Genomic DNA, 23,435 nt, shown 5'->3' with positions numbered 1-23,435 from the left:
TGCATGGGGTGCGTCTGTCTCATCAGCCATTAAATTCTTGAGACCTAGCACAGTGCCTGGCACACCCTCAGCGTGTGGAATGGAGGAAATGCGCAGGGGCCTCCAATGGCCTGGGCGTATAGTACACCTCTTGGGTGCCAGGCAGGATGGGCGATGGTGGCCTTGGAAATACTTCCTGCTGTGGGGCTTCAGCACATGGGTCACTGTTCTTTAGTCCTCCAGTGACCCAGGAGTGGGCTGCTCCCCTTTTCTCACAGGAGGAGACTAAGACACAAAGCCATTTTGCCCAAGTCATCCAGGTAGCGGGTGGCAAAACCCCTGGGCCAGCAGGAGGCCCCAGCATCCCCGCCCACCTGCCTGGCACCCCTGGGCCCTGAGTCCAGCTCTTCTCAGAGAAATGAGCTTATTTCAGTCTCTTCCTCACTGACCACAAAGACTCGGCTCTGTCCTCAGAAATATTTGGAAAGTTTTATTTAAATGTTTTGTGTTCCCTTTTAACCAACACCAAAAAGAGAATTTTTTTTTTTTTTTTTTTAGTTCCAAACAGGAGAGTCGCCTCAGAGAGGAGCTGGCATGTGTGTTTGGAACTGTGGCGTACGTAACCCGCCAGGTCACTCTGCCCAGCCCGGCCGCCCTGGTGGGCAGCCAGGCCTAGGAGGTGGCTTCCTGGGAGCCGCAGGACCCTTGGAGTGGGCAAGAGACTCCTAGGCCGAGGAGAGGCGGTCTCCACAGCAGGCAGGGCGTGGCTTGGGGGACTGAGCGTGGGGCCTAGTGTGTTCCAGAGGGAGAGGGGATGGGAGGGTCCATCAGGTCTGGAATGTTCCATGGAGGCTTCTGGGTGTGGAGAAATATATCTGCTAGAAAAATAAGATGCTTTCAGGATTCCTGCAGTCTATGCTCTGAGTGCCCAGGATGAACCTATCCTGTTGGCCAAAGGGCAGCGGGGAGGGAGCCAGGCCCAGAGGCCAGGTATCAGGCCAGCCTGTGGAGGATTCCAGAGGGGAGTGAGGCAGGCAGCAGACTTTGGTTCCTGGGTCCCCCTCCTGGCAGCTGCAGAGGTTCTGGAGGCCTCGGCCTCCCTGCCCTTGAGGTGCGGGCTGCCCAGGGCGGGCAGCGGTGTGAGAGAGCCCGGCCATCTGTCGTGGGCTCCCAGGTGTTGGGCCCAAGCCCTCAGAAGAGGACATGCAAGGGACTCAGCACCAGCAGGAGCAGCAGGGGCGCCAGGGCAGGGCTGCCCGCAGAGCCGGCCTGAGCACAGTGGTCGAGGTTGGCCCCGATGCAGGCTGCGTAGGCCATCATGTGCGGGATGTAGTTCTGCTCGTGGACGCCGTGCAGCAGGTGCGCCATGGGGCCCTTGGCAAAGACGGCCACGTCCTCTCCGCCATGCGTCTCATGGCGCAGGGGCACAGCAGACTGGGCCTGGTAGTTGTTGTGAGCTGTGGGCCAGGAGAAAGAAACGCTTGCTGAGTGCCTGCTAGGGCCCTGTGCCGCACAGGAGACGTCTCCCCGCCCCCTAGGCTGGCTCCAATGTCCCTACTTTACAGAAGCAGGAGCTGAGCAAGGCTCGGTGTATAGGAAAAGTGTTTTACCAAGGCCACAGGACTTGAGCCCAAGTCTGTTCTAACACAGAAATCCATTCCCTTCCTGGGCATGGTGGCCCATGCCTGTAATCCCAGCACTCGGGAGGCTGAGGCAGGAGGATCATTGCAAGTCTGAGGCCAGCCTGAGCTACATAGTGAGCTCAAGGCCAGCCTGAACTGCATAGTGAGACCCTGTCTCAAAAAATACATTCCCTTAACTTCCATAGAAAAAATGAACCCCCATAAAGGCTGTTTGGATAAGCAGAGCAGAGTCAGCTGGAGGCTCTTACCGCTGGACCCCCAAGGGTCCAACAATATGGAACTAGATGAACTGGGAAGCTTATAGATTGGGATATCATACAACTAGTAAAAAGGACAGTGGGACACATCAAGTACTCATGTCACGTACTGTGCTAAGCTCACAGACCCATTTCATCTTGTGGGTGCCCGGGGTCACAGAGCTGCTCAGTTACAGGGCAATTCAAAGGGTCCAGGACGTATTCCAGGTCCTGGCTTAGTCCGGGACTCCTGACCTTGACGGCAAGCCTACACTCAGTTCCTAAGCCCACCACAAGGGGCGCTCTCTACCCTCCCGGCCCTGGATTGACCATCTCACCATAGTCCACCATGGAGACGTTTTCTCGCTCTCCATCCACTACCTTGTAGCCAGGCCCGTTGCCGTACAGGATGGCAGTGAAAGGCTTCTTGTCCGTGTCGCTCACCATGGGGGCCAGACCTGCACAGAGGAACAGAGCGTCAGGGGTCATGCTGGAGAACCGGAAGCACAGCCAGCCCCCAAGACCGAGCTCCTTGGCATTAGTGGCTTAGTAACCACTGGGGCGCTTTTCGAGGGGCGCCAAACCACCTCCATGAAGCTACCTTCCAAGTCCTATTAAATTCCAACCAATGAGCCCCCAGTTTGCACTGTTTGCGCCCTTCCCACCCATCCCTCCGTCCATCCGTCCCCCTCTTTCTTCCTCGCCGCACACATCCATCCATCCTCTCTCCATTTTTCTATCCACCATCCCTGTAGCCATCCACCCACCTGCCCACCTATCACTCAACTGCCCCCATTCCCCCTCCTGGTTCTCCTCGTCCACCCCAACAACTTTGTCTCCCTCTCGGTTCTTGCCGGATCTCCCACCCACCTACCAAAGATAGAGTTGCCCCGAGGTGTGTATCCGCCGAAGGTGAAGACGTGGGAATGGTCAGCCGTGACCACAGTCAGTGTGTCGTTCAAAGAGGTCATGGCACCGGCCTGTCCGATTGCCTGGTCCATCTCCACCGCCTCGTGCAGCGCCTGCTTGGCTTTGCCCTCATGGTGTCCGTGGTCAATCCTGCCTCCTTGCAACACCAAGGCAGAGGTCGTAAGTGAGGAGGGGAGGGGAAGTCTGCACCTCCATGCCCTATGACAGCAACACCTGACCACCATTTCCCTGATGGGAAAGAACAGCGATTCCGGCAGGAGCTACCATGCACCAGGCACATCCTGGGCAGCTCCTGTCACCGTTCAAGCTCTACAGAGGGTGGATGTGATGGCGGGACCACAGCCCAAGTTTGGAGGATACAGAGCCGCCGTTTGAGGGCAGACCCACCAGAATGAAGAACTGTGATCTTCCAGTCGCCCCTCTGCCCCCAGCACTGTCTTCAGCGGCTTGCAGTCACCAAGGAGGCAGAGAGGGGAGCGCACCCAAGTCCCTACAGCGTGCCAGGCATAACGAACTGATGTCTAGTTTCTCTTCACAACAGTCCTGGCAGCCCCATCCACACACGGAGCAACTGAGACTGAGAGCTGGGAAGCGATGTGCTGCTGGTGGGGTCTGCTGGGAGTTGGGTTCAGTGGTGACTCATTGCAAAGCCCATTTCTTTCAGCCAGGCCCAGTGGCAAGCCTCTAATCCCAGCACTCTGGGAGGATGAGGCAAGAGGATCACAGATTAGAGCCCAACCTGGTCCATTTCAAAACAAAAAATAAAAAGGGCTGGGAGTGTAGCTCAGTGGGAAGGCCCTGGGAGTGAGACCTAGTTCTTGTCCTGAAAGGAGGCTTAAGCTCATGTTTTTCATCCCCAACTTGAACACATCCTCTCTAAGCAGAAAGTATGCGGCTCGAAGCTCTCAAAGGTGGTGAAAGTCCTCAGGGCCATGCGGTCTTCCATAAGCCTAAACCCCATGTCACCTCCTTTGGGTGCACGCAGGGACCTGGCTGCATGCTTGGCCTAGGGGCCAAGGGCTGTGTGGCCCAAGGGACGACTCTCGCCTCCCTACCTATCCATGGGGCCGTGCCTGGGTGGACATGGAGGATGCTGAGGTCCTGGGCCTGCGCGCCAGGCCCTCCTCCCACCCTCCAGCTTCAGCCTCAGCCTCAGCCTCAGCCTCAGCCTCAGCGTGGTCAGGCAGGCTGGCAGGGCGGGCCCTCCCTTTGTTGTGGCTTTGGGAGCAGCTGGCCTGGTGGGGTGGCCTGGCCCTGCTCACAGAAAGGACCACTCCCGGGGGAGCTAGTGCTGCCGCCGCTGGTTCTTGGCGGGTTCCTTGACCTCAGAGGCCTGTCCGGGGCCAGGCCGAGACCACTGGGCTTGTGGGAATTCTAGGGTTTGGCAAGAGCAACAACAGCCGAGCTGGGCTGGCGGCCACTGGCCTGGGGAAGGTGGGGGGCCCGGGTGCGCGTGTACGTGTGGTATTTGTGCAAATATGTCCACTTGTCTGCGTGGGTGGGTGTCTCCTCAGGCCTCAGCAGGACAACCCGAGGAGCCACAGAGGGCCAGGGCCCTTGGCACTCGAGAAGATTCCGGAGGCCTTATCAGGTCTCTGAACTTCCCGATGTTCTTGTCTCAGCCACTGTGTAGTCAAAATAATGGTAATAATAGAAATACTGGGGATTTTTTCCTTACTGGACCCTGTTGCAAGTACTTGATGTCTCTCGGGGCTGGGGAGGTCAGTCGCTCTGTCAGAGGAGGGGACTATTTTGGGTCTCCATTTACAGAAATGTACAGGCCAGGGTCACACCGCCAGTGGGTGGCAGCACCAGGACAAGAACTAGGTCTCACTCCACGGCCACTGACAGGGACAGCACAGGGAAGCCCATGCGGAAGGGCAGAGCGTGGAAAGCCAGGGCCGGCAGGATTGTCCTTCGGAGGAGGGAATCTGAGGGGCTGAGGGCTGCGCAGCCCTCCAGAGCTGGATATCGGAGAGAGATCTCGCAGGAAGAGGGCTGCCTCGCGCCTCCACGCGCACAGGAGAACAGCAAGTGGGCTCGGTTTCCACAGCATCTCCTCTCGACTCACTGTCCCCAAGGAATCGAGCAGTTCTCTGGGAAAGCTGAGCCATCCCATCCTCTGACCTCAAGTCTGAGTCTCCAGAAGCCTCCTTTCAGCAGGTCTGGCTCCCTTACCTTCCACCAGCAAGAAGAAGCCTTTGGGGTTCTTCTTCAGGATCTTGATGGCCACCTCCACCATCTCAGAGAGCGAAGGGTCGGTCTCGTTGTTTCTGTTCAGCTCGTACTGCATGTCCCCAGGCTCAAACAGACCTGGGGGACACAAGGAGGACGAGGTGCTGAGCCCTAAGGGTCCTGGGGTGTCTCAGAAAACACAAACTCCCCTCACCCGACTTGGGGGCAGTAGGGTGAGGGAGGAACCATATCCGGGTGGCTCTTGTGGGCCCAGATTTACCCACAATTCCTGTCATCTTCACTGCCACCACTAGGGTGGGGGGCCGCCATGCCCATTTCACGGGTAGAGACTGAGGCCAGAGGTGACCATTTCTAGATTAGCAGTGGCGGATCTGAGTCAAATCCATCAATCCATCTCGGGGGCAAGGGTCCAGGGCACAGCACGGAGGCCCTGAGGACTCTGACCAGGACTCCGTGGGGCACCCTGAGCGTGCACAGCTGCAGGTGAGGTTTGGAGGGCACTGTGGTGCATGCGGTGGAGCAGCAGAGAGTTTAGGGTCCTTGTCTCCTCTCTTCACCCAGCTCGGTTTCCTCCCTCAAGGCATGAGGAGAGTGATTTACTCCTCGCCCACGTCAACAGGCTGCATGTGGGCACCGTGTTGTGTTTCGGGGTCTGAACGCCCTGCCCAGGAGCTCTCCGAGGGCCCAGGCACAAGTCAGCCTCAGGGTGGAGCCTGAAGCTCCCACCTCCTGGAACCCAGCCCTTGTGCTGTCTTCTACCACACTGACCAGGCCGGCCTTGGTGTCCAGCGGAGCCTGGGGCTGCCCGGGACCCCTCGCCTTCTCCCCATTCCCCAGGAGGAAGGCAACAAGTCAGGCCTGGCAGAGGTTGCAGCTCAGCTGGCTCTCACCCCGGTACGCGGTAGGGCTGACTCCAGGTCCGAGCCTCTTGCCTGGGCCCCAGTCCAGGAGCTCCCAGCAGGAGTTTAGCCCTGCCTGGACCGTACAGTCCTCAGCTGTCCAGTGCCCTGCCACACTTCATGCCAGGGCCACGCCCCTCTTAGCATCAGTCTCTGCTTGCCCAAGGGGTAAGCCCTGCACAGCTAGCAGATTTCACCGTTAGAACTACGAGAATTGGATCCCTTCCCTGGAAACTGAGCACAGCGGCCCCTAAGTGCCCCACGCTTACCCAAGAGGTAGTCCACGGTGTGAAGGTTGAGTGCCAGGAGCTCGGTGCGGTTCCAGACAAAGTGCGAGTGCTAGGAGGAAGGGCCCGGTCAGCCACGCTGGGGACACGCAGTCCCTGCTGGCCTCAGGGTCCAGGCAGGTCACTGTTCCTTCCCATCTTTAACATCCCCATACCTCCCTGGGGACCTACCATCCCTGGTCTCAAGAAATGACAAATAAACAGGCAAGTACAACACATACTACAGGCGGAGGAGAATTCTGAGAAACCACAGGACTGTGAGCTCAGAAGCTGGATCAGGGAGGGTTTCCTGGTGGAGGTGACATCCTACTGGGGCCCTGGGGGACAAGTGGGGACCGTCCAACTCTGCCTTGGGGATCCTATCCAGGAGGGCTGATCAAGGAGGTGCCACCTTGGCCCGGGATGCCAGCACCACCACGCTTCGACTGGGGGTCTCCAAGACAGCCTCTTGGGGTTTTCAGCCCTGCAGCTGCTGCGGGAGAAGGGAGCATGGAGGTTTGTTGTGGTGGCTGTCTGTGTCCTTCCTTTAAGTCCTATGAGGCTGTCCCAGTTTACAGATGAGGACACTGAGGCCCAGAGACAATGCCACTACTAGGTGGTCAAGGTGGAAATGGGCCCATTTGGGACCCGACTGGCCCTGTCTGGCAGGATGTGGACACTTTTGCCCTTCCTGGGGGTCTGGATCTGGCTCCTGGTCCAGGGCAAGAAGGATGACGCCCTGGTCCCATGCTCCATGGAAAGAGACTGAGTCCGTGAGGAGCAGGGTCTCTGGTTTGGCCCAGCCCAAGCCAACTCCAGGGAAGGGAAGGGTTGGAAGACGCCCAGTCCCACGCCTCCCCGCCCCGTGGGGCCATCCCGGCCTTGCCCCCTCCACCCTTGGCCTAGCCTCATCCCCCGAAGCCTCCCCAGGGGCTGAGAAACCCAACCCCAGAGTGACATCAAAGTGGCTGCCAGGCTGCTCCCCACTGTCTTCAGCCCTGACCACAGTCATTTCCAGACCCCAGCTGTCCCAGGCTGGGCCACAGGACAGATTTAAAGGGCCAGAGGCTTCTCCATGGAGCAGAGCCTGGGTCCTCCTAGAGCCCCAGCCTCCCCTCCCAGCCCCACCCCTCCACTGGCTGAGGGGCAGCACCCCCGAGGGCTTCTCATCTCACTCCTTGGCCCGCACACTCCGGGTCCAGCCATGCCCACCTGTCTCTGTCCAGCCCTGTCTCCTCCAACACCTGCTCCCTCTTGCTCAGGACTTCCGGGCCCCTCCCTGGCGGCATTCCCCGCTGGGTGCATGCAGGTCCCAGGTTTCCCACCACCAGAGCACGTGACGCCCCCTGTGTCCTTGACATCTCATTCACCCCATGTGCCTTGGGCCTGGCCAAACTCTGGAGGTGCCCGGGCTCCCTGAATTCCCCTCCAGGGCCCCTTCCTTCTCCTTTCTGATCTCTTCTGTCCCTCTCTTCAGGAAGGTGTTAGCTGGTCAACTAATATGTGCCAATCACAAGAAGCCTGTCCACACCCATGGAGGGAACCGTGATCCCCCTGTTACACAGAACATCGAGACGCAGAGGGTCACCTCTGAAGCCCCCCGCCCTCCCCACTGGCACCTTGTTACTTGGTTTAAAGCTCTTCCATTTGTCGATGAGGTTCAGGCCGTCCAGCCTCGTGCCCCTGGACTTCTCGTCCATCTTGTACTCCACGTCGGTTCTGTTCTTGGGGTACATGTACTTCCGGCCACCCCCCATGATCACCTGAAGGGGACAGGAGCCATGAGCATTCCAGGGTTCCCAGAAGCCCAGAAGCCCAGTGGCAGCGGCCAGGACAGAGGACTCCTGGAGTCCCTCAGAATGGATGGGCCGCAGGGCAGATTAAAGGCTCCTCCTGGAGCCCCAGCCTCTCTGCCTCTGCTCGGTGAGCCCTGGGTTCATTCTCTGCTGAGAGAAGGAGTCTGTTGGACAGTGTGATTTCTTTTCCCCAAGAACACAGCCAGTAGGTGGCAGAGCCAGGACTTGAACCGAGGGACTGTCCGACCCCAGCACCAGGGCCCTGCTGTGTATGTGGGGCCCAGGACGAGGCCTCCCGCCCCCCAGTGCAAGGCAGCATGTGCAGAGCAGCGGCCCCAGCAGGGAGGCACTCGGGGCAGCCCAGCTGGGATGGGCCACCGCCGCCTGGGCAAACAGTGGGGCCAGCCTCATGGCTGTGTAGTCACCGCCAGGCTAATTTTACCCACCGCCACTGGCGTGCGCGGGCAGACGGACGAGGGACTGTTTGTTTTCCTTGGGAGTCCATGTTTGAAGTCCTGACTATTTTTAAAATGGGGGCCAAGAGCATAACAGCCGCCGCCTGTGGTGATCACCACACCAGTGTCCTCCTGTCACCGTGGGTGCCAGCCCAGGCCACTGCCCCGGGCTGACAGCTTGGATCCGTGGTCCTCAGGCCTGGCCTGGCACTTCACGGGCCTCTTCTCTACTTCCCACTCTGTCTCCCACCTCAGAACCCAGGTTCCTCGGGGTGGAGAGACAGCCAGGCAGCCTGGCCGGCGGAAGACCCAGGAGAGACGCCTCAGGCTGGCTGGGACCATGGGACCTGGAACGGCTGTGGACTGTGAAGTTAGACTTGGGTTTGATCCTGACTCTTGCTGGATGACCAAGGGCTTGCCACTGTAAACTTGCTGTACCTCAGCGTCCTTATCTATCAGAGGGGCACAGCGCCCACCCATAAGACCCTTGTGGGAGGACGCGCAGAAACCCAAGGAACCCTCAGAACCTACAGGCGGCTTCCCAGGGAAGGTGTCTTGACTGACCGGAATAGTGACCATGGGTACTACCAGGAGGCAAGGCCTTCACTAGGGTGGTGGTGAGGAGCTCAAGGGCAGGCAGGGAGGGAGGGGAACCAGGAGGAGGGGCCCAGCCACCCCCCTCACTGTTCCCACAGAACCTGACTCCTTGGCATTTTCAGAGTGGAACACGAAGCCCCCAATCTTCTTGCCTGGAACCTCATGGTTTCCAACCCCGGCAGACTTCACATGGCCTCATTAAACTCCCAAATAACAGACTTGCTGTTTGGCTTTGGGGTTTGGGTTTGCCTTTCTTTCTTTCTTTCTTTCTTTCTTTCTTTCTTTCTTTCTTTCTTTCTTTCTTTCTTTCTTTCTCCTTAGAAGATATTTATTTTCAGGGTGGACACCAGAATTTTTGCTTCATGTATAGCCTGGAGGCTGGGGAGCTTTGGGGTGGAGGGAAGGAGGGGCAGACAGGGCTGGGAAAGCACAGGAGGGGAGGGCAGGGAGCACAGGCTCTCCCATGCTTCCCCTCCTCACTCACTCTCGGGCTGTGCTCCCCGCGGACCCCTGGAGACCCCCCCTGACGGCCGCCTTGTGCCTGAAACATCTTTGCTTGGCTCAGTTGCCCCTTAAACTCCTGTCCCCCGTGGCAGGCAGTTGCCACCAAAGCTCTCCAGAGAGCGGGCCGTAATTACCCCCTGTGCCGTGCGAGGCCGTTCTCCTGCCCATGACCTCATTGCGGCTGCCACGGGGAGGGAGGGGGCTGATGCCGACAGGTGGGGAAACCGAGGCGTATGGGGGGCCCTGTTGGGAAGAGGCAAAGCCAGATGGGTAGCTCTGTCTCAGATATCTGCTCGCTGAGTGGGTCCATAGGGCCGTTTATCCTGGAAGGGGTGCCTCACCACCCCCTGGAAAGGGAAGACACGGTTTGGGAGAGGGCAGAGGGCACTCAAACCCAAGGGAGGCTATTCACGGAGGGCAGGGGGCAGGTGCATTTGGTGAGGAGGAGAAGCCAGTGTGGGGAGCTGGGGAGCTGTGGCCTGGGGCTTCCTCCGAGCCTCACTGAACCCCGACTCTAGGCTAAAGGTATCAAGCACCACCCTGACTCCTGCACGGGCTCCCCATGGTAGGAGAGAAGCCTGCAAAGAAACAAGTTGGAAGTTCTCATTTAAGAGCAGAGGAGGGATCAGTCCGGGCATCCGGGCAGAGTGCAGGACAGGACAGGACGATGGGCAAGGACACACAAATGCCACTGCTTTGAAGCACTCATCAGAGCCAGGCTCCACGCTACATCCAACAGTGTTTACCTGATTTAATTTTTAGCCATACGCTTAGTGGGCAGGTCCAGTTCACAGAGGGGTGATGAAAGAGACAGTTCAAAGAGGTCAAGTAACAGACCCGAGGTCACGCAGCTAGTGCAAGGGCAAGGATGGGAACCTAGGAAGTGCAAACACATGTGCTTGCACATAGCACTGCTCACACGGGTTCTTCTCCGGGCCTGTTGGTTTTGTGTACGGACATGTGTCTGCCTCTGCATACGTGAATGTGTAGGGCAGGTTCTTACCCCAGGTGGTCACTGTGTGATCCCAACCTCCCCGTGTTGGTGGGAGCTGCAGGGCCAGGTTCTAATTTATGGAATAATCCCCGGGCGCCTGGTTCTTGGGGTGTGGTGGCCGCCACGTGAGGGTTCACCCCACAGCCGCACCGCAGAGAAATCCTGCAGTGCCTACCTGCCCCAACCACAAATCCCCTAATGGGCTGGGCCCTCCCAGGTGGGTGGGGAGCCAGCCGGGCCACTCTCCTCAGCCCAGCCTGGGCTTAAGCCTCCGGCCCCCGTCAGCCCCACCTCCGTGCCCACACCGCACCCCACTCACATCGATGTCCTTGATGTTGTGCATGAGCTGGAAGGCGATGTCCTTGCAGCCCTGGCTCAGGGCCTCCGGGGGCATCTCGTTGTCTGAGTACCAGTCCCGGTCGGCTGAGTGGGCGTAGGCGGCACTGGGGGTGGCGTGGTTCACCCGTGTGGTTGTCACGATGCCCACGGATTTCCCTGAGGTATCGGAGAGCAGAGTTGGCCGGGCCTGCAGATGGGGCACCCGGCCGCCTCCTCTCTGTTCCCACTGAAGCTTGGCCTCCTGCCAGTTCCTCAGTCTCCCCATCTGTACAAAGGGAGGTGCAGCCAGGACACTGCCTCCAGCAGGTTCTCTGTGCAGCCCAAGATGGGCCGTGAGCAGTGGGACTGCAGTCTCCTCTGTCCAGAACTCAGGACCCTCCTCTTGTGCGAGCCCTCAGTGCCTCCAAATGCACCTCCAGTGGAGAGGGGTTCCTTAACCTTCACCTTGGCTTTGTCCCTTAACTCCAAGTCCCTGGGGGCAGGGCCAGGCCTCCCAGCTCCCAGCCAGGAAGGAGCGGGAGAACTTGACACTTACTGGCCACCCACAGGGCTGGGCCTGGGCTGGGGGCTTTACCTGCCTCACAGCAAACCCTTGTGAGAGGTTACATTCTCAGGTTCATTTTCTAGTAAAAAGAACAGACCCGTGGAACTAAGCTGGGCCCAACTCAGCCCCCAGCCTCCCTCCTGCAGGGGGGGCTTGGGACTGTGTCACAGACCCTGCACATCCGTGCTGGAGCCCAGAGCATATCCCTTTCTGCCCTCTTCCTATGGCACAGTGGATCACACAGCCTCTGCTGTTCCCGCCACCCACCGCGCCGGCTCACGGCTCACCAGCGTCCTTGGCCCAGCTCAGGATGGAGGTGACCTCGTTGCCCTGGGTGGTGTTGCACCGGGTGCGCTCGGTGGCTGCGCTCACCCCCACGGTGCCCTCATTGGCCTTCACTCCGCATAGGTAAGCGGTGGCGGTGCCCGCGCTGTCGGGGACCTGCGCGTTGGTGTTGTACGTCTGCCGGTAGGAAGGAGGGTCAGGAGGTGGCCAGCCTGGGACCCAGTGCTGCCACCCACCTCCCAGGGAATGGGACATGGAGGACAGCAGGAGAGGCAGGAAGCCAGCCTCTGGCAGAGACGTGGGGCCAGGTGGGGTCAGCAGGGGCCTCTCTGGGTCTAGAGCTGCAGGGGCCAGCAAGGGCTGGGTGCAGGTGAGTCCTGGGGAAGGCAGAGAAAGCGGGGATCCCTGAAGAAGTGGGGGGACTGAGAAGGGTGACACTGAGAGCCCAGTGCTGGTTCCTCTGCCTGCCCCCTGTCAGCGGACCCCTCCCCAAGCTGCAGTAAAAACCCTGACGCTCTCTGCCTACCTCCCTTCCCCACCAGCCTGAGAATTCCAGAGGGCCAGGAGTCATCACAGTCCCTGCTCTCCCCCTGACCCAGTGTCGGGAGGGTGCTTACTCCAACGCACCCCTCCATGACAACAGCCATCGCCAGCGCCCAGGGCACTGGACAATTCCCATCAGGAGTCTGATGAACTCTATGACCTTGGGAGAGAGGAAGTGACTAGCAGGAGCCTGTTCCTATGAAGCATGAGGCAGGCAGACTTAACGGATGGTGGTGGAGGTCAGGAGTGGTGGGGAGAGGCAAGGAGCTGGAGGGCATCAAGGGGACCTTGGCAGCTGCCACAGCCACCTGCTTGAGCCGGGCGCATGCACCGGGTGAAAGGTCAGGCTGTACCATGTACCCGTTTCCCCAGGTATGTTACACATCAGTAAAAAGACTGTTCAAATCAGTGAGTTCAAAGCCTCACCATAAATTTTGGGAGGTGGCCGCTTCCCTCCTTGTTTCACAGGGGACCCCAGGGCCTTGAGCCCTGGTAGGTGCCCTCGCCAGCTCTTTCCTTCAGGAGGGGCCAGGGGCTGGGCTCACCTTGGATAGGGCCACGAAGGGGAATTTGTCCATCTCCAGCATGGTCTCCTCGCCAGGGTTGTGGTGGAGCTGACCCTTGAGGATTCGGGCGGCTGTCACCGTGGAGACGCCCATCCCTGCAACAGGGAATAGGGAACTCAGGCTCTCGGTCAGCGTCCTTGGGCACCAGAGCTCTCTAGCTCTCTAGTGTGGTGCCAAGGTAAGCTTGAGCACTGAGCACCTGAAAATGTCGCTGGGCACCCCACCTCCCTTCTGACACTCAGGAGCTGACTGGCAGAGGGGATTCTTGGGTCCACAGCTCTCTCTCTCTCTTTCTCTCTCTCTCTCCATTCCTGGGAACTGAACCCAAAGCCTTCACATTGACCTATATGTCTAGCCCTTTTAATTTTTAATTTCTTCATTTTGAGACAGGGTCTCACTGAATTACTCAGGCTAGGCTCAAACTCACAATCTTCCTGCCTCAGCCTCCTGGAGTGCTGGGTTATATTGTTCTTCTCCTAAACCACTGCCCCAGAGCCCACCCTCTTCCACACAGCCTCTGTCTCCTGCCTTGCCCCTCCTCCCCCACATGCCTCACCATCTCCCAGGAACATGATGACATTCTTGGCCACGTTGGTATTGAGCTTCTGAAGCGCCAGGGCATTTTTCAGGGTCGCTTGGGCTTGTTTCCGCCAGTAACTGGGGTCTTTCTCTTTCTCTGTACAGAGAGAGGCAGAGTTATTGAGGGGGGTGAGAGGAGCTTCCCTTGCCGAGACTCACAGATACCCCAGCGCCTCATCACTGCGGGGCTGGAATGTCTAAGCTGGAGGAGGGAACGATAGCTGCCCATCTGACAGCACGCCTGTGCCAGTCCAATCCTCCAAGTGAGCCTGTGGACCCTGGTGTCTTCTCCTCACGTCTCAGAATGAATAAACTAAGGCTCAGAGACACCAAGCGACTGCCCAAGGCCACACAGCATTGGCAGACAGACACTAGCAGAGCTGGGCTTCACTCCAGAACCCACGATTTCCTTTCACCCAGTAGGGAGTGAAGGCAACAATTGAGAGACAATTAGGAGGGTAATGTTTAACAGACAAGCTGCTTCCAACTGCTGGAGTCCCCAGATGCATTCAGACATCAATTATCGACTTGGCTTGGCTTATTCCTTGCAGCACATTCAGCGGGAACCTGACGTGGTGATGACGTGGGAGCAGGACTGGGACGCAGGACTTTGGACTGCACAGTTGTGCTCCGGAGCAGACAGCAGGTGAGCAAGGAGGATGTCTGCAGTTCCGGCTCCGCCTCCCTCAGCGCCAGTAACTCTCAGAGCACTTTAGGGCTTGGGGAGAAAATGTTCTAGGGTTTTGAGGAATGTCTGTCTGTCTGTCTCTTGAGCAGCAACTGGTCCTCAACGTGAGTACCTGTCGGACCTCAATCTGGACCCTCACTCTGCCTCATACCAGCCACGTGGCTCTGAGCAGTGTGACTCCCTGAGCCTCAGTTTCCCCCATCAAGGCAGGTTGTTCGTGCCGTCCTCTGGGGGTCTCTGTGTGGACTGACCTAGATAAGGCAGGGGACACGCCTGACCCACAGTAGAAGGCCCATAGCTGCCTCCCACCACCTCCTAACCCATCTGCAGGGCTGGAAACCCCTTTCCCATGCCAGCTCCCATGCCCTGGCTCTGGGAGGCAGCGCACTCCACCATCTTGGGGGTTTCCTGCCCTCGGGCCCCAGCAGGCCTGCGTGTGTGCAGCCCCAGGGCTTGCAGGTCCAAGGCCTTGGAGAGTCTGTCAATGGTCCCCTGCTGCGGAGAAGGGAAGGCTGAGGTCAGAGGCAGGAGCACCCGGTCCAAGGCCACACTGCACATCTGCGGGCTGGGGACACAGCCTTAGCCTTTGGCCCCACTAGGGCCCAGCTTGCCTCTCCAGAGAGCTGTAGCCAAACGTCCTGCTCAAGTCTCCAGCACAAGCTCAGCTTCCCACACACCGCACCTGTTTTCATCTTCCCAACAGCCTTGGGGAGCGGGCGCTGTTATTTCCTCCACATCAGGTAATGAAGGAGCCCGGATGAGGGCCGCAGAGGAAGAGCTAGGAACTCACATGTCAAGGGGCGAGTCCCTGCCTTGGGAGGGGAGCAGGAAGTAGCTGGCCCCAGCTCAAGCCTTGGCCTTAAACACCCCATAGACCCCATGAAGCCTCCCTTCCTGGGTTCTTCACCGCAATTCCTCCACTCACCACCTCCACCCTAGAACCCCAGCCTTATCTCTTGCCTAGAAGCTTCTGTGAGGTCTTCAGTCTCCGCTATCTGGGGGCCTTGGGTTTTCCTGTCTAGCCCTGGGCCTTTAGGCAATTTCTTTTCACTAGACACACTGCCTCAGGGAAATACTGAACACTAGCTACAAGTACTTGTAAGATTAGGGGAGATAAAGTCTGGCCATGTGACCCAGGGCCACTGGTTTTGTTCTGAGTGGTTCCAATCTCCCTCCTTCCTTTCTGCACACCACCACCACCATGGTGCCACTTAGGGCTTCTTTGGCCACTTAGGGGTGAAGAGCTTTTACCTGTCCAGAGCACCTGCCTGCTGCCCCCGGGGCCTGGCAGACCCCAGGGCAGGGCCGATGTGAGCCTGCCCTCCACCCATGGCTCTTCCAACATGGGCTCTGCCACCAGTCTTCCTGGACCCACTGCGCATGCTCCCTGCTGGATTCAAGTCTTCTGTTTGTCACCAGAGCCACCCCGGGCGTGTCCCCAGGAAGTGTTTAATTGATGTCAAACTGACTTCCTCATCAGAGATCTGGTTTACACAAGGATGGATTTTTTTTTTTTTTTTTTTACAAGGATGGTTTTGGCCATTATTTTTGGAGAGTATGAAATGCCGTGTGCAGTCACCCAGTATATAATGCTACAGCAAAAAAGCATGTATCAGTACATTCTGCATGGTTCTGTTTACATGAATTCAAAAGCATGGAAGCAAAAAAACCCCAAAAAAAACAAAAAACAAAAGCATGGAAGCCTGGTCAGATCCTCTGGCTTTGGGAAGGGGCCGAGAGAAGCCTCCTGCTGTCCTCTGACTGCAAAGGTTCTCTTGATCTGGGTGGTAGTCACATGGGTATAAATATATAGAAAAATCCATCATGTTCCTTAAGATTTTTAGCACTTACTGCAACTTATACCCTGTTTTAAAAGAAAGAGGAGTCAGGAATTTGGCTCCGTGGTAGAGCGCTTGCCTAGCAAGCAAGCACAACAAGGTCCTGGATCCAGTCTCCAGCACTGAATACATTTTAAAAACTAACAAAAGAAAACACAGTAACAGGTTTAACTTTTTTTCCCTGTGTGGTGCAGGGGATGGACCTCAGTCAGGGCTTTGTGCATGCTAGGAAATCTCTCTAGCTGTGAACTAACTCTCTAGCCCAAGAAAACACAATGCAGCACAGCTAAACACCTGCCCAAAGGGCTAGATACAGTAGAAAAAACTGAATTGCTGAATGTTTGAAGATTTTTTTCTCATCTCTTTCTTTTTCATCTTCTCTTTTTTCATCCACTAGTTCAGCCTTTAGCCAGGCGAGTGCCAAGAAAGCAGGGACTCTGTCCCAGAGTGACCTTGGGTCTCCCAGGACGCACCCTAAAAGGTATCACAGGATCCCAGAGCGAGCACTGCCAGGGAATTCCCCTGCTCCGGGCTCGGCCTCAGCCAAGCTACTGAAGGCTGAGTCAGTTCTCTCTCTGCACCTCCATCTCTGCATCTGACATATCATCTTCCTAAGAGAAGAGGTCAACATTCACTGAATGTCCCCTCCCTGCCAGACTCTGTGATAGTCCCATATAATTCTCTACCAGCCCCAAGAAGGAGATAACTCCTCTAACGGATGGGGAAATTGAGGGTCTGGGAGGGCAGGAGGGGATTTCCAGCCACTGGACAGATTGAACCCAAGATGGCTCCCCTCTCTGACTCCAGCTACAAGAATGCCAAAAAATATAAACAACGCCCAACAGCACATAGCTTTAAAAAGAAAGAAAGAGGGGAGGGAAATCCCCAGGAGGCAGAATTTGAGAGGAAATGCAAAACCAGAAGGGTAAACGGCCTGTTGCAGAGGAACCCTGGGGACCGGTAGAGCAGATGCAGGCCCAGGCCAAGCAGATGTCACAGTGTTTTGCCTGGGAGTTAGGGAAGGGACAGGAAAAAGAGAGATCCTGAGAAATGTGACCTGGACTCAGATCTGAGCCAGGTGTAAGCAGGGATTTGAATTCATAGCACAAGTGGGAATGGAGAAATTAACATAAGAACTTGTCTAGGTTACTCGGAGCCTAAGACTCAGAAAGAATCAGATTCATGACCATACAGTACAAACCCTTCCACATGAGTCTCCAACAGAGAAACAAAATGAAGCAGAAAGCTCCTACTCAAGACAAGTTCTCAAGCAAGAACTACAAGCACAAGCAATGTGCTAACATGTAAGAGAGCGAGCAGACAGGGCCAAGAGGAGACTGCCCATCAGTTCTTGAAGGAATCTGTAGAATTCGCTATCTTTCAGGTTAGTAGAGATAAAAGGTTGACCAGCAACCCCGGCCAAAGTAACAGGACAATGCAAAGGGAAAAAGAGTGACCTGCCTAGTGCCAGCACATGCAACAGCAGAGCTGAGACTTCCTGCTCTGGATCCTGGTGCCAGTCCTTAAATGCTTGGGATGTTCCGTGACCTTACACACAGCCCTTGTCCTACCCCACCTACACCAGGTCTTCCCGTCCCTCCACCTGTGTCCCCAGTCCTACCTGGCACTAAAGAGTTGGTAAGGCAGGTACCAATGGCCAGTACTAAGAATGGTGAGATCATGGTGCACCCCAAGACCTGCTTCTTCACTGGAACCCAGAGATGTGATGGACGTGGGCGGGAGGAAGTGGGCTGGTAGTGATCAGCCGTTAATTGATGTTCCAATCCTAGACATCAGAGAGGGGAAAAAAAGAGACAGAGAGACATGGGGCGCATCTCTGGAGGTCACTTCTTCATGCAGGTATTCATCCTTGATTCATTCAACAAGTATTTGTTGAACATCTATTAGAGGCCAGGCATGGGGACAGACACTGAGGTACCAAGCTAGTTGGGCCTTCTCTCTGGAAACAAAATCACACAAACAGTTGTGTAAGTATAAATGAGTTCCACTTCATTTCCCAAGGGAGACCCCTTTCGATTCATCACCCCAGAGGGCAGGCTTTCTGCACAGTGCTTTGGGACTCCTGGGGTCTTCTGGTTCTCTGGCTCTCATGAGCTCAGGCCACGCTGGTGCTGCCAGCTCCCCGACCACACTCTCAGGGGCACTGTCCTAGAGCACTGTGTCCCACACGGCTGGGACAAAGCAAAGAGATCATTGTTTCTCATAGGGACATTCACCCCTTCAGGACATCTATGTTTGCTCCATTTTTTGGTAAGCGATTTAAAAACAGCAAGAAGACACGTAGGAACAAAGACTGGTCCAGGGTGGTTATTTCTGGGAGATAATGTTGCAGATAATTCAGATTATTTTTGTCTTCGGCATTTTGCAAATTTTCATCTGTGTTGAGATTTTACCTTTACTCCCCCCACCCCCGACACACACTGGGAATTGAACCCAGGGCCTCAAGCAGGCTAGGCAAGAACTCTACCACTGAGTGGTGACCCCAGCCCCACAGTTTTTTTTTTTGTTTTGTTTTTTTTTGGTTTTTCTCCGGTACCAGGAACCGAACTCACGACCTTGCGCTTGCCAGGCAGGCGCTTTGCCGCTGAGCTAAATCCCCAGCCCCAGCCCCACAGTTTTAACTTGGATTTCTCTAATAAATAACGATGTTGAGATCTTTTCATGTGCTTGTTTTCCCTCTGTATACCTTCTTTGATGGTATGTCTGTTAAAATATTCTGCCTTTTTTTCCCCTGGTGCTGAGAATTGCACCCAGGGCCTTGTGCATACAAGGTAAACACTATACTTCTGAATACACCCTTAGCCCACCTTTATAATTTCCTAGGGGGTAGGATTATCAATGATTATTTCCTCTTTTAAAAGTTGTTTTTTCCCCCCAAGTTGCTTTCTCAAATGAGCAGGTATTAATGGCTTAAAAATGTTTCTAAATTGTGGTCATCCTGTGGCGATCACAGGGAACAGCGGAACAGCCCCTTTGGCAGCTGAGAAATGCACTAAGCCTGTTGTGTATGAGTGTTATTGGAAAACGTGAGATTTTAAAGGGCAAGAGTTTCACTGGTAAATCAAGGTATTACTTCAATCAAAACCAAGATACAGGTGATGATTCCATTTGTTACAGGAAATGACATACATTTTCCCATCAGCAAGGTGTTGTGCTATATAAGCCACCAGGAAAAGGTGGTTTGACCTTAAAGACAAGGGCTCTGGGGTAAGAGGGGGTGGGCAGTGGGTTGGGAATTGAGAGAAAACATTTTATAGCTAACATCTGCTTTGAACCCCAACTAGTGGGAGTTTACATGATTTCTAAAATTTCCATTCTACTTTAGCTGCCAAGCGCTTCTATAGCAAATCCTAAAATTAGGATTATTAAATTCTTATAAGACATTAATACACTACAATGTTAGCCACAGTGGTTTAAAACCAAAGCCACTTCTTTTCAGGAAGCCTCTAAATGGTCTCTCCTTTAGTGCATTAACTCTGAGCTTCAGGCCACTTTAATCACTGCAGGTATTTCCGTTTTCAGAATTCCTTCCTGCTGCATCCGCCATCAAACGAGAAAGAAGCGAAGGACCATGGAAGGCAGGGCCTCTGCCTTGTTGATCTGCCTTGTTCTCCTCCTGCTTGGCACACTGAACACTGTCATCAGTTGAAAGCCAGCACTCCAAGGAGGGAAGTAGAGGGGAGGGAAAAATCACTCCTGAATCTCTCCTCTGGGTGTGCAGAAAAGTCCAAGTGCTGGAGGGGCTGTGGAGGGACCAGAGCATCCACTCACGGTGGGCAGAGTGTTGACGGGCACCCGCCAAAGCTGAGCATCATAGGGATGCCTATGACCCATGCACTCACTGCAGCGGAATGGCCCTATCAGCTCCCTGCGTCGTGGCATCACACCTGTGACCACTGACAGCAGCTGGGCAGATGCACTGTATGCGCTCAGGGCAAGGACAATGAGTGGACAGCTGCAGGTGGCAGCCTGGGGGACTCTCTCAAAGGTGAGGCTGAGCCGGGGAGTGGGCACACAGTGCAACTCTTACCTTGCCATGCAGAGAAACTAACAAGGGTGGTAGAGGACAGGTGGAAGGCTCCAGTGTGGTTCAGGCACGGAGACAAAGGGAGACCCCAGGGAGCTTCTGAGGTGCATGCAGTGCTGTGTTTATTGATCAGGGTGTTGTTTACAATGGGGGCTTCAGTTGAAAAATCCAACAAGCTGTCAATCTATGACATAGACACTTTTCTGCCCATATTTCAATAAAGTGAAAACTAGTTTTTGGGAGTTTATATAAATATCTGTAAAGAACTTAACTCACAGGCCAACAGGCCTGCGTACTGCACTGCACAGTGTATGGAGACTTTCACTAGGATACCTGACAATGAGCCTCTGGGATGCACAGAGAAAGTGCTTTTCCCCCTCTTACAGCTGAGAAGAGCAAGGCTCAGAAAGAAGCAATCTGCCCACAGTTACAACAGGGCTTCTGATTCTAGGATTAGCAATGAGATTACTGCTGGAGACCCCCAACCCACCCCGCAGTGGGGCTTTCATTTTCCCAAGTGAAAGATGCACGTTCTAAAGTTTGATACATGAATAGATCCATCCAAGCATCACCATGATCAAGATCCAGAACAGTTGTACAGCCTCTCATGCTGTCTATGCAAAATCAAGCAGTCCATAACACTAAGCCTGGCCATCCTTGACCTGTCTTCTATCATCACTTCCTGAAAATGTATTAAATCTATAGACAGGAGGTAGACTTTGTATCTTTGCAGCATTAAGTCTACCAGTCACAAACACAGCATCTCCCTCCATTTATTCTTTAATTTTATCAATGCACTGTAGTCTTCAGCATATAGATAGATCCTAGATATGCTTGGTTAAATCCATGTTTATGTACTTCACTTTTGGGGTGCATTATATAAATGGCATTGTTGCTGGAACTGTTCATTGTTCATATGTGAAAATGCCATTGGTTTTTATGTTTTCACCTTGTATCTTTCTTTTTTTTTTTTTTTTTTGGTTTTTCTCCGGTACCGGGAACCGAACTCACGACCTTGCGCTTGCCAGGCAGGCGCTTTTGCCATTGAGCTAAATCCCCAGCCCCTTCACCTTGTATCTTGTGACCTTGCTAAATTCACTTGCTAGTTCTAGGGATTTTGTGTTTATGTGTGGGGATTCCTTGGCATTTTCTATGGAAATAACCATGTCACATATGATAAGTTTGAGTTTTTCCTTGTCAATGTGCATGTCTTTTTCAAATCTGTGTTTCTTTTCCTTGCCTTATTGTACTGGCAAAGACTTTCAGTGCTATGTTGAGTAACAGATGGAAGAGTGAATAAATTTGCCTTGTTCCTGAGATTGAGGGAAATACATTCAGACTTTTGGCAACCGGGGAGTCGTTCTCAGATGTGAGGGGGAATAGATTTTGTGAGGGAAAATCAGGAACTTGTTGAATTTGAATTAGAGATATCAGGAACTTGTTCCTGATTATAGAAATCAGGAACTTGTTGAATTAGAAGTGGAAGGCCGGGTATGGTGGCGCACGCCTGTAATTCCAGCACTCAGGAGGCTAAGGTAGGAGGATTGTTGCAAGTTCGAGACCAGCCTGGGCTACAAAGTGAGCTCAAGGCCAGCCTGAATAGCATAGTGAGACTCTGTCTCAAAAAGACAAAAAAAAAAAAAAATTAGAAGTGGAGAGAGATATCAGGTAGGTAGTGGATATATGAGTCTGGCATTTGGAATAGAAGTCTTGGATAGAAGCATCAATTTGGGAATTATGGTCATACAGGTGGCAGTTAAAGCCTTGCTGAAACTTGGCAAGATCACTAGAAGAAGGAACAAAGACACAGACAATTGTAGATGACAACAATCCTCAGAAAATCAGGCACTGAAAATAAATTTTTCCCTCCCTTCTTTTCTTCCTTCATTTTCTCTGTTCCTTCCTTCCTTCATTCTCCCTCCCTCCCTCCCTCCCTCCCTTCCTTCCATTGTGTTATGGGTGGAACACAGGACCTCACACATGCTAGGCAAGCTCTCTACCATTGAGCTGCATCCTCAGCCTTAAAAAGAACTTATTTAACCTGATAAAGGCTTTATGCCAAAACCTACAGAAAACCAGGCGTGGTGGTGCACACCTGTAATCCCAGCACTTGGGAGGCTGAGGCAGGAGGATTGTTGCGAGTTTGAGACCAGCCTGGGCTACAAAGTGAGCTCAAGGCCAGCCTGAACTTCATAGCGAGACCCTGTCTCAAAACAAAACAAAATAAACACCCCACAGAAGCCATCATGCTTACTAGAGAAACTTTGGGCAAATTCTCTTTAACACTGGCTTATAATTACGAGGAAGTGGGGATAGGCTCTCTGTCCATAATAAGGAAAATGCGTTAGTAGAGTGGTGAGTACAGTATCTATGTGGCAGTGGTGTTAACACTACCTGTCAACCACAGTGTGGCTGGAGCTTAAAGACATAGGATTGGGTGAAGGACACGAATAAAACACAGTGCCCTGCATGTAAATGTGAACGCCTTCCATAGATAGAACTCTGTAATTTACAAGGACGCATACAAATCAAAGAACACATTAAATGCATTAGCATAAAGATCTTGGGGGAGCTGTGGGAATAGTAGTGTGTGGGAGGCCAGGGAGCAGGGGTGACGGAAAAAGGAATAAATAAAGCAAGAACTGAAAGCTCACGACTGTGTGTCTGCACTCTGAAATATAATTTATTCTACTCTCTGTGCCCCTAGGTTTCGAGACAAATGAGAAAATAAGGGAGGAGGATCAAAGTGACGGGGGCCCCAAGAGATCTCCAGGGCCCCAGCCAGCCCGGCATGCCGCCGCTTGCGGTCATTTGTCCTCTCCCTGCTAGACTGAAGCTCTCACAGTAGGGAGCGTCTTCTCCATGTCTGTGACCCCAGCCCGTGACAGAGCAGCAACTCGGTAAACACTGACTTCATGCAAGGCCCCACAGCCCCGCCTGCTCTGAAAGTTGGCCCCAGGGCCCTGCATTGAGATGGGCTTGGCCTGGAGACAGGTGCTTTCTCCTGCGGCCTCTGCCCAGGACAGAGGAGGCAGGGATCTCAGACACTCTTCTGCTGACTCGGCCTCTCAGGCCTCCCGCCCCGAGGCAGCCCTGGGTGAGGGACTCTGAGGGGCTCAATCTGAGGCTGTGGGGACCCCGGCTGCATCCCTACCCCTGCCAATACTCCACCAGCTTGGAAGGGGGACTCTGGGTGGGTGCCAGCCCTTCCCCACCCCTCCCCCTTCACAGCCAGACCTACTCTGCCAGGCTTCCAGCTACGTGCCCTGATTACTTATGACAAGTGTGACAAGTGGCCAGAAGCCCCAGCCAGGCTCCAGCCTGAAGAAGGAGCAGCTACAGTACTTGGCAGGTCAAGGGGGCCACGGGGCCAGGCCTGCGCTAAGCACTCACTCAGCAGAGCAGCCTTGGCCTGGGTCTCAAAAGATCCAGAGCAAACTGAGTAACAGGCCTCAGGGCACACTGAGGAGCACGCTGTTTACGTCTGAGACCACGCATCTTCCTCACAGC

General features: G+C 54.7%; 1 protein-coding gene across 3 annotated transcripts in view; it reads right to left on the bottom strand.

The window, feature by feature from the left end:
* Positions 1-444: 444 nt before the first annotated feature.
* Positions 445-23,435, bottom strand: part of Alpl (alkaline phosphatase, liver/bone/kidney) — a 53,666-nt gene continuing 30,675 nt past the window's right edge. The window contains exons 2-12 of one of the 3 annotated variants that reach the window (XM_013519688.1): positions 17,499-17,837; positions 13,329-13,448; positions 12,752-12,867; positions 11,666-11,840; positions 10,815-10,990; positions 7,769-7,912; positions 6,153-6,222; positions 4,967-5,101; positions 2,733-2,924; positions 2,197-2,316; positions 445-1,436 (exon numbers count right to left, since the gene is read on the bottom strand). In XM_013519688.1, the coding sequence (XP_013375142.1) occupies positions 1,171-1,436; positions 2,197-2,316; positions 2,733-2,924; positions 4,967-5,101; positions 6,153-6,222; positions 7,769-7,912; positions 10,815-10,990; positions 11,666-11,840; positions 12,752-12,867; positions 13,329-13,448; positions 17,499-17,559 (1,575 nt within the window). In that variant the 5' untranslated portion in view covers positions 17,560-17,837 and the 3' untranslated portion in view covers positions 445-1,170. Of the gene's footprint in view, positions 1,437-2,196; positions 2,317-2,732; positions 2,925-4,966; positions 5,102-6,152; positions 6,223-7,768; positions 7,913-10,814; positions 10,991-11,665; positions 11,841-12,751; positions 12,868-13,328; positions 13,449-17,498; positions 17,838-23,435 lie in introns of those variants that run through there. The other 2 variants (XM_013519689.1, XM_013519690.1) reach the window with 2 other exon arrangements.

The sequence above is a fragment of the Chinchilla lanigera genome, unplaced genomic scaffold, assembly GCF_000276665.1.
Source record: "Chinchilla lanigera isolate Chin_1 unplaced genomic scaffold, ChiLan1.0 scaffold00051, whole genome shotgun sequence".
Classification (NCBI taxonomy): domain Eukaryota; kingdom Metazoa; phylum Chordata; class Mammalia; order Rodentia; family Chinchillidae; genus Chinchilla; species Chinchilla lanigera.
This window is presented reverse-complemented; position numbering and strand designations above follow the sequence as displayed.